The sequence below is a fragment of the Octodon degus genome, unplaced genomic scaffold (genome assembly GCF_000260255.1).
Source record: "Octodon degus isolate 3935 unplaced genomic scaffold, OctDeg1.0 scaffold00109, whole genome shotgun sequence".
Classification (NCBI taxonomy): Eukaryota; Metazoa; Chordata; class Mammalia; order Rodentia; family Octodontidae; genus Octodon; species Octodon degus.
Window position 1 is genome coordinate 5,084,158 of NW_004524685.1, and position 13,213 is coordinate 5,097,370.

The following is a 13,213-nucleotide window of genomic DNA, read 5'->3' on the forward strand; positions in this document are numbered from 1 at the left end:
AAGGACTGTGTTGAAAAAGAGTAGAGAAAGTAGAGATGCATGTCTTGTTCCTGATTTTAGAGTGAAAGATTTCAGTTATTGTCCATTTAGTATGATCTTGGCTGTTAGTTTGTCACAGATGACTTTCATCAGATTGAGATAAAGACCATCTATTTCAATTTTCTGTAGGGTTTTATCATGAATGTATGTTGGACTTTGTCAAAAACTTTTTCTGCATCTGTTGAGATGATTGTGTGATTTTTTCCCCTTGGCTCTGTTAATATGGTATATTACATTTATTGATTTACATATGTTGAACCATCCCTGCATCCCTGGGATGAACCCTACTTGGTCATGGTATATAATTTTCTTGATCATTTGCTGCATTCTGGTTGCCAGTATCTTACTAAGAATTTTTGCATCTATATTCATTAGGGAGGTTGGCCTATTAGTTCTCTTTCTTAGTTGGGTCTGTTTCCAATTTAGATATCAGAGTAATGCTTGCTTTCAGGAGTGAATTTGGGGTTATTGGTACTGTTCAATTTCATTAAAGAGTTTGAGAACTAGTGGTGTTATATCTTCCCTAAAATTTTATAGAATTCAGCAGTGAATCCATCAGGACTTGGGCTTTTCTTTGTTGGTAGGTTTTTAACTATGTCTTTGATTTCATTGATCGATATTGGTTTATTTAAGATTTTTAAATCTTGATTCAGCTTTGGTAATTCACATGTATTGAGGAATTGTCTATTTCTACTAGAATACACATTTTCAAAGTTAGTGTAGATGATCTTCTGGATTTCTGCAGGGTCTGTTGTAATTGCACCATTTTCATTCCTAATTTTATGAATTTGAGTCTTTCTTTTTATGATAAGTTTGGATAAGGATTTGTTGATTTTATTTAATCTTTAAAAGAACAAACATTGTTTCTTTGTGTTGATTTCTTAGTCTGTAATGCATTAATTTCTGTTCTGATCTTTATAATTTCCTGCCTCCTCTAAGCTTTGGGCTTAGCCTGCTCTTCTTTGTCTAGAAGTTTGAGGTCCACCATTAAGTTGTTTATTTGTACTTGCTCTGTTTTCATGATATGAGTGTTCACTGCTATAAATTTCCCTCTTAGTACTGCATTTCTTTGGTCCTATAAGTTCCAGTATGTTATATTGTCATTACCATTTAATTGTAGAAACTGTCTAAAATAATTTCATCTATGGCCTATTGGTTGTTCAGAAGGGTGCTATTTAATTTCTATATATTAATGAAGTTCTTGTGGTTACTTTTGCCACTGACTTCCAATTTCATCACACTGTAGTCTCATAATACGCATGGGATAATTTCAATTCTTTGCATTTACTTAAGTACTTTTAATGAGCTAGCGTATGGTCTATTTTGGAGAACATCCAATGTGAAGCTGAGAAGAATGTGTATTCTAATGTTGTGGGGTGGAACACTTTGTACATATCTACTAAGTCCATTTGTTCAAAAGCTTGGTTCCGTTCTAATATTTCATTGTTGACTTTCTGGCTAGTTGATTTATTTTTTTTGTAACAGTATGGTACTGAGATTCCCCCAATACAATTATACTAGCACTTATTTGATTCTTCATGCTTGTTTTACATAGTTGGGTCTGATGTAATTTTACCATTACAGTTGGGTGCACTGGTATTTGTTGCATGTATATCTATGATTATTATCTCTTCCTCTTGGATTGTTCATTTTACAAGGATGTAGTGATCACTCTTATCTACCTTAATCAGTCTTGGCATATAAGTCACTTTGTCTGCAAATAGAATAGCTACCCCTGCTTTTTCTCTGGGTTCCTGTCACATGAAGTATTGTTTTCCTTCCTTCAACTTGTAGTCTATGAATTTCTTTTTGAATTAAATGTGTTTCTTGTATATAGCACATTGTGGGACCTTGTTTCTTGATCCAGTCTGCAAGTCTGTGTTTTTTGATTGGTGACTAGAGACCATTAACATTGATGCTTATAATTTATGTGTACTGACTTATCCTTGTCATGCTATTTTCCTATTGTTGGTCCCCCCTTCTCCCCCTCCCTCTATTTAATTGACCGGTGGATTTCTTCTGTTGGGGTTCTTGGAGTTATAGTCCTTGTTATCTCTTTCTAGAATGTCCTTCAAAACATTTTCAAATGCTGTTTTGGTGGTCATAAATTTCCTCAGGTGTTCTTTGTCATGGAAGTATCTTTATTCCTCCATTAGTTTTGAAAGATAGTTTTCTGTGTACATAAACCTGGTTTGAAGTTTGTTTTCCTTTAGAACTCAAAATACTTCAAGCTCTCCTTGACTTTGAGCTTATGCTGAGAAGTCACCTGTGGTTCTGATGGGCTTTCCTGTATTTGTTTCTTTTGAGATTCTATTCTTAAGTTGAATTTCTGGAATCTTGCTTATCATATGCCTGGCTGCAGATGTTTTTGATCACAGCTAATTAGAGTGCTATATGTCTCACTTATTTGTATATCATTTTTTTTCTCTACCAGGGAAGTTTTCTGCCATGACATCTGTGAAGTTTTTTGTTGATTTTTGTTTGTTTGTTTGTTTGTTTGTTTGTTTTTTGGATCATGTATGCTATCTCCTGTTTTTTCATTGATTCCTATCAATCTTAAGTTATTTTTCTTTGCCTCATCTAGAAGCTCTGGATTGATTTTTCATGTTTCTTTGCTATTTAAAGGAATCTTTTTCATGATTGTTAACCATAAGCCTGCCTTCTATATCTGAGATCCTGTCTTCACATTGGCTTAAGTCTGCTGTGGATACTTTCAATGGAATTTTTATTCTCCTAGATATTTTCCTTATGGATTCCATTTCTTTCCTATGCTAGCCATTCATTGCTTTCATAATGTGTTTAAGCTGCTCTATTTTGGGGGAGGGTCTGTATCTTCTCTAGAGTCACTAAGCATGGTTTTCTTTGTGGACACCATCTCTGCATTTGTTTGAGAAATTATTTCTGATTTGATTTGTTTCTCACACTTCATTCACTTGCTTTGTTGCTATCACTTCAGAGAGGCCAGGTGGGTGGCTTTTGGTTTGTCCCACTCATTGACCTCTGTTTGCCTTTGGTGAACTGGGTGTCTGGTGTTGCATCTTGTTTAAGTGTCTTCTTCTTTTCTTTTTTTTAAGTTTAATTCCTAGAGCAATGCCTGTAAATTGCCTATGGTGAGTTGCTTGATTGCTAGTATCTATAACACTGAGGAAATGACTACTTCTCCAAGGTCTCTTCCAGGTGCAACTAGCTTTTGGGTTTTCAGTCTGTTGTAAAATCCTACTTCTTCAATTGTCGGGGATGAGAAGTTGCTCCTCTTTGGCCTAGCACCTGATTCTTTGGCACTGTGCCACAGTATTTTCTATTACCCTTAGTCACTCTTAGTCTTGGAATACCAGGAAAAATATCTGTTTAGTATGATTATGTCACATTTGGCTAAAGTGGTTCCATCAACAATTTCAGTGACTATCACAGCCTAGAAAATGACAAATGGAGGTAAATATTAATTTTCAACCTTTAGCCATATGAACTAGATTTATAGTTATAAAACAAAATCTAAAATAGGCCAGAAAATTATATGCAATATATGTCTTTATTATATCAATATTACCTCAGGGGTTAAAACTGAAAAGGAGTTAGGGAGAAAATAGAGAGATAGAAGAAAAGAAATAGATTGGAAGTAAGGCTGAAGTAGCAATAAAGCAACTCATCATAGACAATTTACAAAGGAGAATCATTATAACTTTGGGAAACTTGTGTAGAAGACTGGAGGTATAGAGAAAGAAGAGATAAAAAGAACAGAATAAAACATCAGCCACAAAGAGGTTAGAAACCACATTCACACTTATGTAAAACAAGGTCAAACAATGAAGAACAAAAAGAAAAAAAAGAAAAACACCAGAAAACAACCACACAACAAAAAACAAATGTGAGTGTGTGTGTGTGAGAGAGAGAGAGAGAGAGAGAGAGAGAGAGAGAGAGAGAGAGAACAGGTCATTTCTAGGTTTGTCTGTGCTGTCACTGGTAGTAGTGTGTGGAGACAGAGTTTTAATCCATACCAATCTAAGCCAGCAGTAACTTTTTGTAGGGGTAGTGAATACTCTCAGGGAGCCTATACCTTCTGGATGAGACCAGACTCATTTGGCCTGCAGCTGTCTGTGTACCTTCCAGATCTGCGCCCAGCCAAAAGTGCTAGATGGAGCTAGTAGCGGCTATGAGTTTTGAGCTTGGCTGGCCCATCTCCAAGATGGTTCCTGGCCAGTTGCTGTCTCATGCTGGACAACTAAGCCCTCAGCACTCTCCACCAGCTAGCTCACTCCTTCATATCCACTGCTCCCCTCCACTGCTTAGTCTTTGTGGAGGCTGCTGGTATTGCATGCAGTCACCATGTGTCTACAGATTTGAATCGCTCTTCTTGCAGGGTGAGTCCTATCTCAGGGAGAATGTGCTGCTGGCTACCTCTTTCCTCTGCATTGAAGTTTCTCCCTCCACTGTCTATGGGCTTCAATTCATGCCTCATATTCTTCCTTCTCTTCTTCTTGTCTTCCTCACCTTGCTATATTCCAGCATCTTGACAGCAACACTCAGAGATGCTCTTTACTGCTTGCCATTCTGTCCTCTTGGTGTCACCTCCTAGAAACATTTTCTCAGCCCTATTGTGGTATTTGACATTGCATCACTGTGACAATATGCCTGACATAAACAACCTAAAGACGAACAGTGTATCTTGACTCAGAGTCTCAGAGGTCTCAGCCCATGGTGGCTGCTTAGCCTCAAGACAGAAATGCAATGCGGAGAGGGCATGGTAGTGGAGGGCTGCTCACTTTGCAGCAGTCAGGAAGCAGAAAGACATCAAGAGAGGAAGTATGGAGGTGGGACAGGTGTAGCCTTCAAAGGCATAACAGTGTCTGCTTCCTTCACCTGTGCCCTGCCTCCTAATAGCTCATTCAGCCATGAGCTTGTCAATGGATGAACCCCTCGATAAAGTAAGGCCCTGTGGTCCAGTCTCCTCTCTAGGCTCCACCTCCAAACATGTCTGCTTTGGGAATCAGGCTCTCAGCACGTGTTCTTGAGGCACACTTTGTATTTAAGCCATAATACCTATCAAAGGTGATTCATAAGTCATAGCACTCTAGACGCTTGATAGAGTTTACTTATTACATGAAAGTGGATATGTGAGAGCATTCAGACTGAATTCTCTGGGTGAGGTCTTGCCTTATGAAAGGCTTAGAGCATCTGATCTATATAGTAAATATCAACTCCTGAGTATTGCACACAGTTCTGGATTTAGCCCATTTTCCCCTCTTGGACTTTATCTTACTTCCTCAATCACCTACCTGGGTTAGAACCATCCTAAACTACTTGGAATTCCCCCAAAAATATAATGCTGGTTTTTTTTTGTTGTTGTTGTTTTGTTTTTACCTCTGTTCAGTAATTCTTGATCTTTAGCAACCAGCTCATCTGTTACTTCAACTGAGCTCTTCTTTGCGTCATCAGGCCCAGTGTCCATATCTGTAACAAACGAAGGCCAGGACTGTATACTGTTTATATCAGCAGGTGTTACAGCTAGTGCAGAGCCTGGTCTTGTGTTAGCTATTGATAACTAACAGTGATTACAGTGACCTGGCTCATCGCCTCTGCTACTGAGTGCGTGGCTTTATCTGGAGATCTAATGATCAAACAGGTATAATGCACAGAAAACATGCTTTGGGAGCTTGTAATAAGCTTTGGACATAGTACCTAAGAATAGTATTAAGTACTATCTCCAGGGTTACACAGTGCTCAAGAGCTTGCCTTGAGGGGTTGGACCTATGTCCAAATTATGATTCTTCTATTTGTTGTCTTGGAGACCCAGAAAAAACTGTGGAGACACTCTAAACTTCAAGTACATCATATATTAGAGTGGCACAAAAATAAGAATGGTAACCTTGCAGGACTGTGAGCTTTAAATGAGACATACGTATGAAACCCTAAGTACACTGCCTGACCCAGAGCTCTCAGAAAATGATAGCATGCAATGGAGCAGGTAATGTGGCCAATGCCACAAAAATGTTGCGGGTGCGAAGGGCCGCAGGAGTTGAGAGAAAGGCTAATCAGCATGGGTTGGGAGATGGGTAAGATCCAGTGGAGGAGGTAGAACATGAGCCAAGATTAGAAAGAAAAGTTAACCTTAGATTATAGGACACAGGAAGGCATTTCTGGCAGGGCGAAGCCAGGAGAATGACTGTGTGTCTTGCCTATGGGCTAGTTTTGCAGCTAGGATTTACGTCAATTTATGCATATGTGCACCGACACTCTTCCAGACACAAGATGAGCATATTGATCTCTAGGCATAGTATTTTCTCATTTTAAAGAATTTAGGCCCTGCTCTCTTTTCCAAGCCTTTTTGCTAAATCTATATGGAGTCTACAGTTTTGCTGTTGGGGTCAGCTGAATGGATCGATTTTGGGCTCAGCATACAGCAACCGTTTATAAGATTAGCTGCACACTGTATCTTCTATGGAATCTTTCATTCCAGACATCCACCCCAGAGAGTCTGATGCTGGCTCTGATATGGGACTAGAGTCTGCAGTGTTCACAAGGCTCCCTTGGCACTTCAGCTGACCAGCCATCATGAGAAACTAGGAACAGCTTAGGTGATGCAGCCCGATCAGTTTTTAGCCACACAATCTTCTAATTATATCTGACAAGTAAGTCAAATGTTTGAATTTTATGGGGTGTTGCAAGTCACAGTTTTGAAGAACTGAGCAATTTTTTATACCAAAAACATTTCAGAAGACATACCACTTACCTTCCCTGTAGGAAAATCTCTTCCATTGGCATATCCCAGGAGGAGCCAGGTAAAGGAAATACCCGTGTTATAGGAGGCTACCTGCTAAAACAGTGTGTTCTTCTCTCAATACCGCCATGTACTCAAAGCCTTAAGATCAAGTTCTCATTCACTGGGGTTTTCCATTTGTTCTGAATGATATTCTAGAGTGGCCCAGAATTGTGCCTCCTTTCTCTATGATAACCTTTTCAGTTTTGAGAGACATGATATATTGTGCATTCCCTTAGTCCTTTCTCCTCCAGGAGAAGCACCCCTTCTGGTTCCCAGACAGACACCTGCGGAGAGACATCTCTGGACTCACCGCTACTTGATAATGCCTGATGATTTCTTAAGTGATCTGGACCCGACATAACCTCTTCTTGGAGCACAAGTAGTGCCTGGCAGTGACGGTCTGATCTTTAAAGTTAAATACTCGGGCTGGCGAGATAGCTCAATGGTCTAAAGCACCTACCTAAGCAAGCTTAGACAGGTGCAAGGACTGCAGTGTGATCTCTAGCACCACATGCCGTGCCAGACCTGAGCTGTCCAAAAAATAAAACAATAAAAATAAATAAAGCTAAATACTCAAAGAACATGACTTTTAGGGTTTTTTTTTCTAGAATTTATTAGGGTTTGACTCTCTCTCTCTCTCTCTCTCTCCCCCTCTCCTCCTCCCCCTGTCTTCCCCTCTCTCCCTTTTCATCCCCACCTCTTTAAGAATTAGCACATTTCCCTATGTGTGTGTTTCTGACATCTCCCACACTCTCTTAAGAATTCTTTAAGGTTGTTAATACCCAGGGCCAGGTCCGTTCCTGACATTTTCTTGTCTTTTTAAATTTTCTGGAGGGACCGTTATCTAGCTGCTTATGTATGGCAAAAACCTCTAAAGAATGAACAGCTGGATAGACCATGCCTGTCTTCCGAGATGTCTTTGGGTGGAGCTCGGCCTCTGGATGGAGGGGTCTCCTCCTTGCAATGGCCAGGTCTTCCTGGATTATTGCCTGCTGGGAGGCATGCTCAGAAGCAGCTAAAGGTAACGTCTTTGAAGCACTGTTCCCTACCATAGCAGCTTGGTGTGTTTCAGTTCTTCCTGCAACAGAGACTTTGCCTTTTATTGTTCATTGGAAACACTATAAAGATAAAATTGGCAGATTTTTATTTCTTTCTCTTTTTACCCCACAGCCAATCTCTCTTCTCTCTTCCTCTCCCTTCTCTGGCTAGAAAATCTTTCTGTTAGCCGAAGAATGACTTAGTTGTAATATATGCACCTCCACAGCCAGACCCTGAATTCATGTCACTCACTCACTGTAAGATGCCCCCTATGGGGACCGCCTACAAGAGGGACAGGAGCACAGGCTATGGTACCAGGACGCCTGTGCTCGAGTCCTGGCTCTCACACTTAGCAGCTGTGTGGCTCTGAGCACATCACCTAACATTTCTGTGCCATACTTACCTCAGGCTTAAAATAAAGGTAATATTAATACCTATTTCCAAGGATTGCTATGAGGATGAAATTAGTCAATACAAAGTTGTTAGAACAGTATCTCACATATAACTTATGGCTTAAAAAGAATGAAGGAAATGGGGCTGGCTAGCTAGCTCAGCGGTCTAAAACACCTGCTTAGGCAAACTTAGGGAAATGCTCAGGGACTCCGGTTCAGTCCCAGGCACCACATGCTTCACCAGCCCCGCCCCCACAGTGGGCTGAACTGGCCACAAAAAAAAAAAAAAAAAAAAAAAAAAAAAAACACCAAAAAACAAAAAAACGGGGAAAAAAATAAAGACTCAGAGAAGTAGAGTAATTTGCCTAAAATGGACAACTCATAAGATGAGGGGCTGAGAAAACCTGTTGGACCCGGAGGTCCTGCGCTTGCCTGCTTCGACACTGCCTCTCTGTAGTTCTTCACTCATCTCGCTTAGTGTTATGCCCCTCAGAATGAAGACAACACAGAGAAATAGTGTCCAGGATTAAGTCTAACTAGCGAGAGCTAGGTTTTGGTACGTTTTTATAGATTTCCTTGTTCATTTTTTTGCTTAGCATTTCAGCTCCCTGTACCACTTTCATCTCATGTACTGCTTCGTGCAGCTCCTGGTACATGGGAAAGTTGAGATGAATGGATCACATTCAAGTGCACTTTGAGATGATAGGATATTGGAGGACTACGGCAGCAGGTCACACAGTAGCCATGGTGACCACAGCCATGGATAAAGACAACTAGCATTTAAAATTAGGTGTCCCTTAAGAATTGTTTAATCAAAAAAAATAAAAATTAAAAAAAATTAAAAAAAAAGAATTGTTTAATCATAAGCAGCTTAGGTACCTTCTCTGGTGCCTCAGTTTACTGAAGATAATACTAATAACACCAACCAAATGGTAATGAGATAATCAAAGAAAATATTTATACCTGGTTTGTAGTAAGCCTGCTGTAAAGGCCAGCTACATAAACTGCAGAAGACTGAACCTGTGTCTCCTATTTCAGAAGGAAAATCTAAGGGAATTTGGAGGTAAGGTCCAGCGTTCCAACAGCTGGTGACGTGGCGGAGCCCGGGGTTCATGTTCAGTTGCCCTCTAGGAAGCACATTTCTAACTATCTCCTCATGAAAGATTTATTTCTGACAGACCTAAAGCTGGGAGAAGAGTAAGCAAGTGGCCTGTGACTATGTCAGAAGGAACACGGTGCTCAGGAGCATCAGTGTGAATTTAGGAAGAGCAACACCATCAAGCAAGTGACGCGGCGAACCCCTAGACAGTGATGGTGACCGTTTCTGAGCTTGCAGCGCCCACAGGCAGCTAGCTGGCTGCAGCCCTCGCCCTGTAGCTCACTGCACTGCACTAGGGGCATGCCTTGGAGTGATGGTCGCCTGCTCTAATGGAGCGTACATAGGGCTTTGTTGAACTTTAGCTATTCACAGCTAGATTTTCCAGAAAGCATTGACGAAAGCCTGATTTGGAGAACGACAGCGGGAAAGGTTCAGTGTGTGAGCCCTGGAGTCAGAAAGGCCTCACGTTTCCCTTTGAAATCAGGCCTCAGTTTCCCATTTGGTCAGATATAGATAACAATCCGAGCAGTCTCCTGTTGCGGTTCAGAGGCCTACAGAGGAGGTGCAGGAGCTGCGCCGTGTAAACGCAGGGCCTCAATAACAACAACCGAAGAGAAGGGAGCGCCGCAGTGCGCGGTGGGTAGAAAGGAGGCTCCAGGTTTCCGATGTTGTTCGAAGGCAGCCTGGGAGTTAGCTCTGCAGCTGACCAAATGAGCCTGCAGAAGCAGCCTGAGAACAGCCCGAGGTCTGAGCGCGTGTTGCTTCCCCGTCTCTCCGCAGGCGCGTTCGTGGTGTGCTGGACGCCGGGGCTGGTGGTGCTGCTCCTGGACGGCTTGAACTGCACGCAGTGCGGCGTGCAGCACGTGAAGCGCTGGTTCCTGCTGCTGGCGCTGCTCAACTCCGTCATGAACCCCATCATCTACTCGTACAAGGACGAGGACATGTACAGCACCATGAAGAAGATGATCTGCTTCTGGCAAGAGAGCAGCCCCGAGAGGCGGCCCTCGCGCATCCCCTCCACGGTGGTCAGCAGGAGCGACACGGGCAGCCAGTACATGGAAGATAGTATTAGCCAGGGCACCGTCTGCAACAAAAGCAGCTCCTGAGCTTCGGACGCCTCCGCTCCGCCCCGCGCCCCAGGCCTCCCTGGGAAGCTGTGCACAATCCGACCTGTCTCTGTGAAGCCCGTGGCAGTGTTACTTCGAGGCCTATTTTAATCACCGCTAGACGTAAAACAGTGTTTTCTTCTTTGATGTCAGAGTTGAAAAACGTGGGCGGTACGGAGAAGACACGGTGCACTTCCGGAACACGCACCCAGCCCTGCAGCCGGGCTTGTCACCTGCTCAGCCTGCCTGCGGTGGTCGGCCCGGCCGGGTGTTCTGAGCTCTGCCGCCCCTCCGTGGCCATTCTCTTTGTGTTTTGAAAGATGCCGTTAAGGGGCTTAGGCCGCCATAAATAATAAATAATGTTACTTGAGCCACCTAATGTAGCTGCTAAGGAAAAAACAACTATGTAGTTCTTTCTGCATGCATTTAAGACTTTCAGAAGTGCTTCAGCAGTGGTAACGCTTTGCGCTCAAAGGAGCTGTGGCCAGTAGTAGGTGTGAGTAGAAATCTAAGGATAATGCCTCAGTAAACTTGATTTTTTTTTTTAACCAAAAAAAAAAAAAAAAAAAAAAAAAACAAACAAAAACCCAAAACCACACTTGAAGTGAGAAAAGACCTTGGCGCGGTCCTCTAGCCACGCATGCGCACACGCGTGCGCAGCTACTTACAGGTTGACCTTATAGTTTAAGTACCTGAGGGCGGTGTTGGTAAGGTACACTCGCTGGTCGCCTACACTTCCTAGCCCAGGACAGTGGCTACAGAAGTGACCTGCTGTGCTGTAAGTGAAAAGAAGAAATTCACTTAAAGTGAGTTTTTATAGCGGAGCAAAACCGTATGTTGAGAAGCAAAGGGAATTGGTTCCGCGCAGGATCAAATCTGAGCGTGACCAGAACCCTTCGTTTAAGTTTCTTCCATATTCCTGGCAGCTTGTTAGATTTAGTGTGTGGAAAATTTTCTCATCTCATATTTTGCCCAAAGTGATCCACACATTTTGGGGACTTATTTTATTTGTGGACTCAATTTTGGTCCAGGTTCTAGTTTGAATTTTTCTCCTTCAAAGAGCTGAGTAGGCAATATGAAAGGCAAATCATCAAAACAGAAAAATGCTGTTATACCCATAGCCTACTGAAGTTTTCTTCACATAGAAAGTAAACTTCACTTTTCTTACATGTCCTTTAAAGTATATTCCGATTTAAAATAAAAATAACTTCAAGGCAGATATATAGTATTTATGTAGTTTGCAAAAGAAGTTTACATTTTTTAGCTATTGTAATGTAACTTTATGTGCAAGAACTACTTGTAATAAAAGAATTTGAGAAGCCATGCTTTTAGATATTGTGGCCTAAAATAGAGTATTATGATTTTAAAGTGTAGAGTTCATAAACTCTGTGTAGTAAGTGCCCTATTTGAAGCTTATATCAAACCTACCTATAAAATAAAATTTAAGACAGATCTGTTCTCTCTTGTTGAAGCACATTATTGCTTTGTGTATTTTTTAAGTTAAAATATAGTTTGTGATAACTATGGCACCATTTCTGCGGTAGAAGAAAAATCAAATTTGCCATGAAGAACATACTCTCCATGTTTTATGTAAGCATTTTGAATCTACAGCTGGCCAAAGGGTGGAGAATTGAAATTGAATTCCAGTCCCTGAATAGCTACTAAGGGATCTTTAAAGGTTTTATTTTGAGGAAGGAACCATTTTTAGCACCCTGCAGCAGAGTGTCATATTTGCAATGGTGGCTGGAGGGGATCCAAACACTGGAAATGCAGGGTAGAAATACATAGTTTTCCATTTTATGCACACACATATCTCAGCAATGTTACAAGAATAGAGAAGTCATGAATATTTGGAAATGACAAGTACCAGGGGTCACTGCGCTTACCAAGACCACTCAGCAAATCAGCCCATCCATAGTAGAAAAATCAAACAGAGATACACTCTGTCCAAGCTCCAAGGTTCACCTGCCAGTTCGTTATAGTGATGATAGTGACTATTTTGTGAGGATTTTATCAGATATTTCCTAGCCAAGCAAGACTTCATGTTCTTAGATTGAAGCACTGTGGAAGCTATTACCCTTAAGTTCCTCTGGTGAGAGAAGTTAGTCTTTTATTAAGATTGTTTACTTGGAAGGAAATAATTTGTAGAAATTCCTTCATGGGTTTCTTTTTTCAATTGAGGAATAGACTCAAGGCCAGTATATAGTCTTTAGAAGATCTGGACTTGGAGGGATACTATGGAGATTATGGAGATATCCTTCCTGTATTTGTGTAGTCCCAAATGAATCAATCCCAGATGTTTTATGGTAAGTGTACTTACACATACGGGTAAGTGTAAGCCTTCAATAAAGTCCTAATTTCCCACATAATCAGCTCTTCAGTGCTTTTTACAAAGATCAAAATGTATGGCTTTCAGTGCTCTGGGTTCCCTAGCACTCTGAGGGTCTGCTTAATCCACACTAGTGCTGTAGACAGCTGAATTAGACAAAAGTATTATAGGCAATCAAACAGGGCCAGGCCCTCAGAAGGAACCAGAGTGAAAGACAAGATACCTTGCAACTGTGGGAGACACAGACGCTCCCGCTGTGGGCCAGACCTCAAGACAAAAACCAATCAAACAGATGCATACCTTCCTAGGGATAAACATCAGGGATTGGTATTCTACATAGTTCTCTATCACCTGGAGAAAGCCAGGAAGAGTCACTAACCCAACCCCTACAGGAAAAGCCCCATTGTGTGTATTCATGACCACTTGCTACATAACTTGACTTGCTTCCCCATT

General features: G+C 41.5%; 1 protein-coding gene across 3 annotated transcripts in view; it reads left to right on the forward strand.

Moving 5' to 3' along the window:
- The window catches only part of Lpar3 (lysophosphatidic acid receptor 3), an 80,437-nt gene extending 69,457 nt beyond the window's left edge, over positions 1-10,980 (forward strand). For all 3 annotated transcript variants that reach the window (XM_023699072.1, XM_004639295.3, XM_023699073.1), the window contains exon 3: positions 10,106-10,980. In XM_023699072.1, coding sequence (XP_023554840.1) covers positions 10,106-10,431 — 326 coding nt within the window. In that variant the 3' untranslated portion in view covers positions 10,432-10,980. The remainder of the gene's footprint in view (positions 1-10,105) is intronic.
- The last annotated feature ends 2,233 nt before the right edge of the window (positions 10,981-13,213 follow it).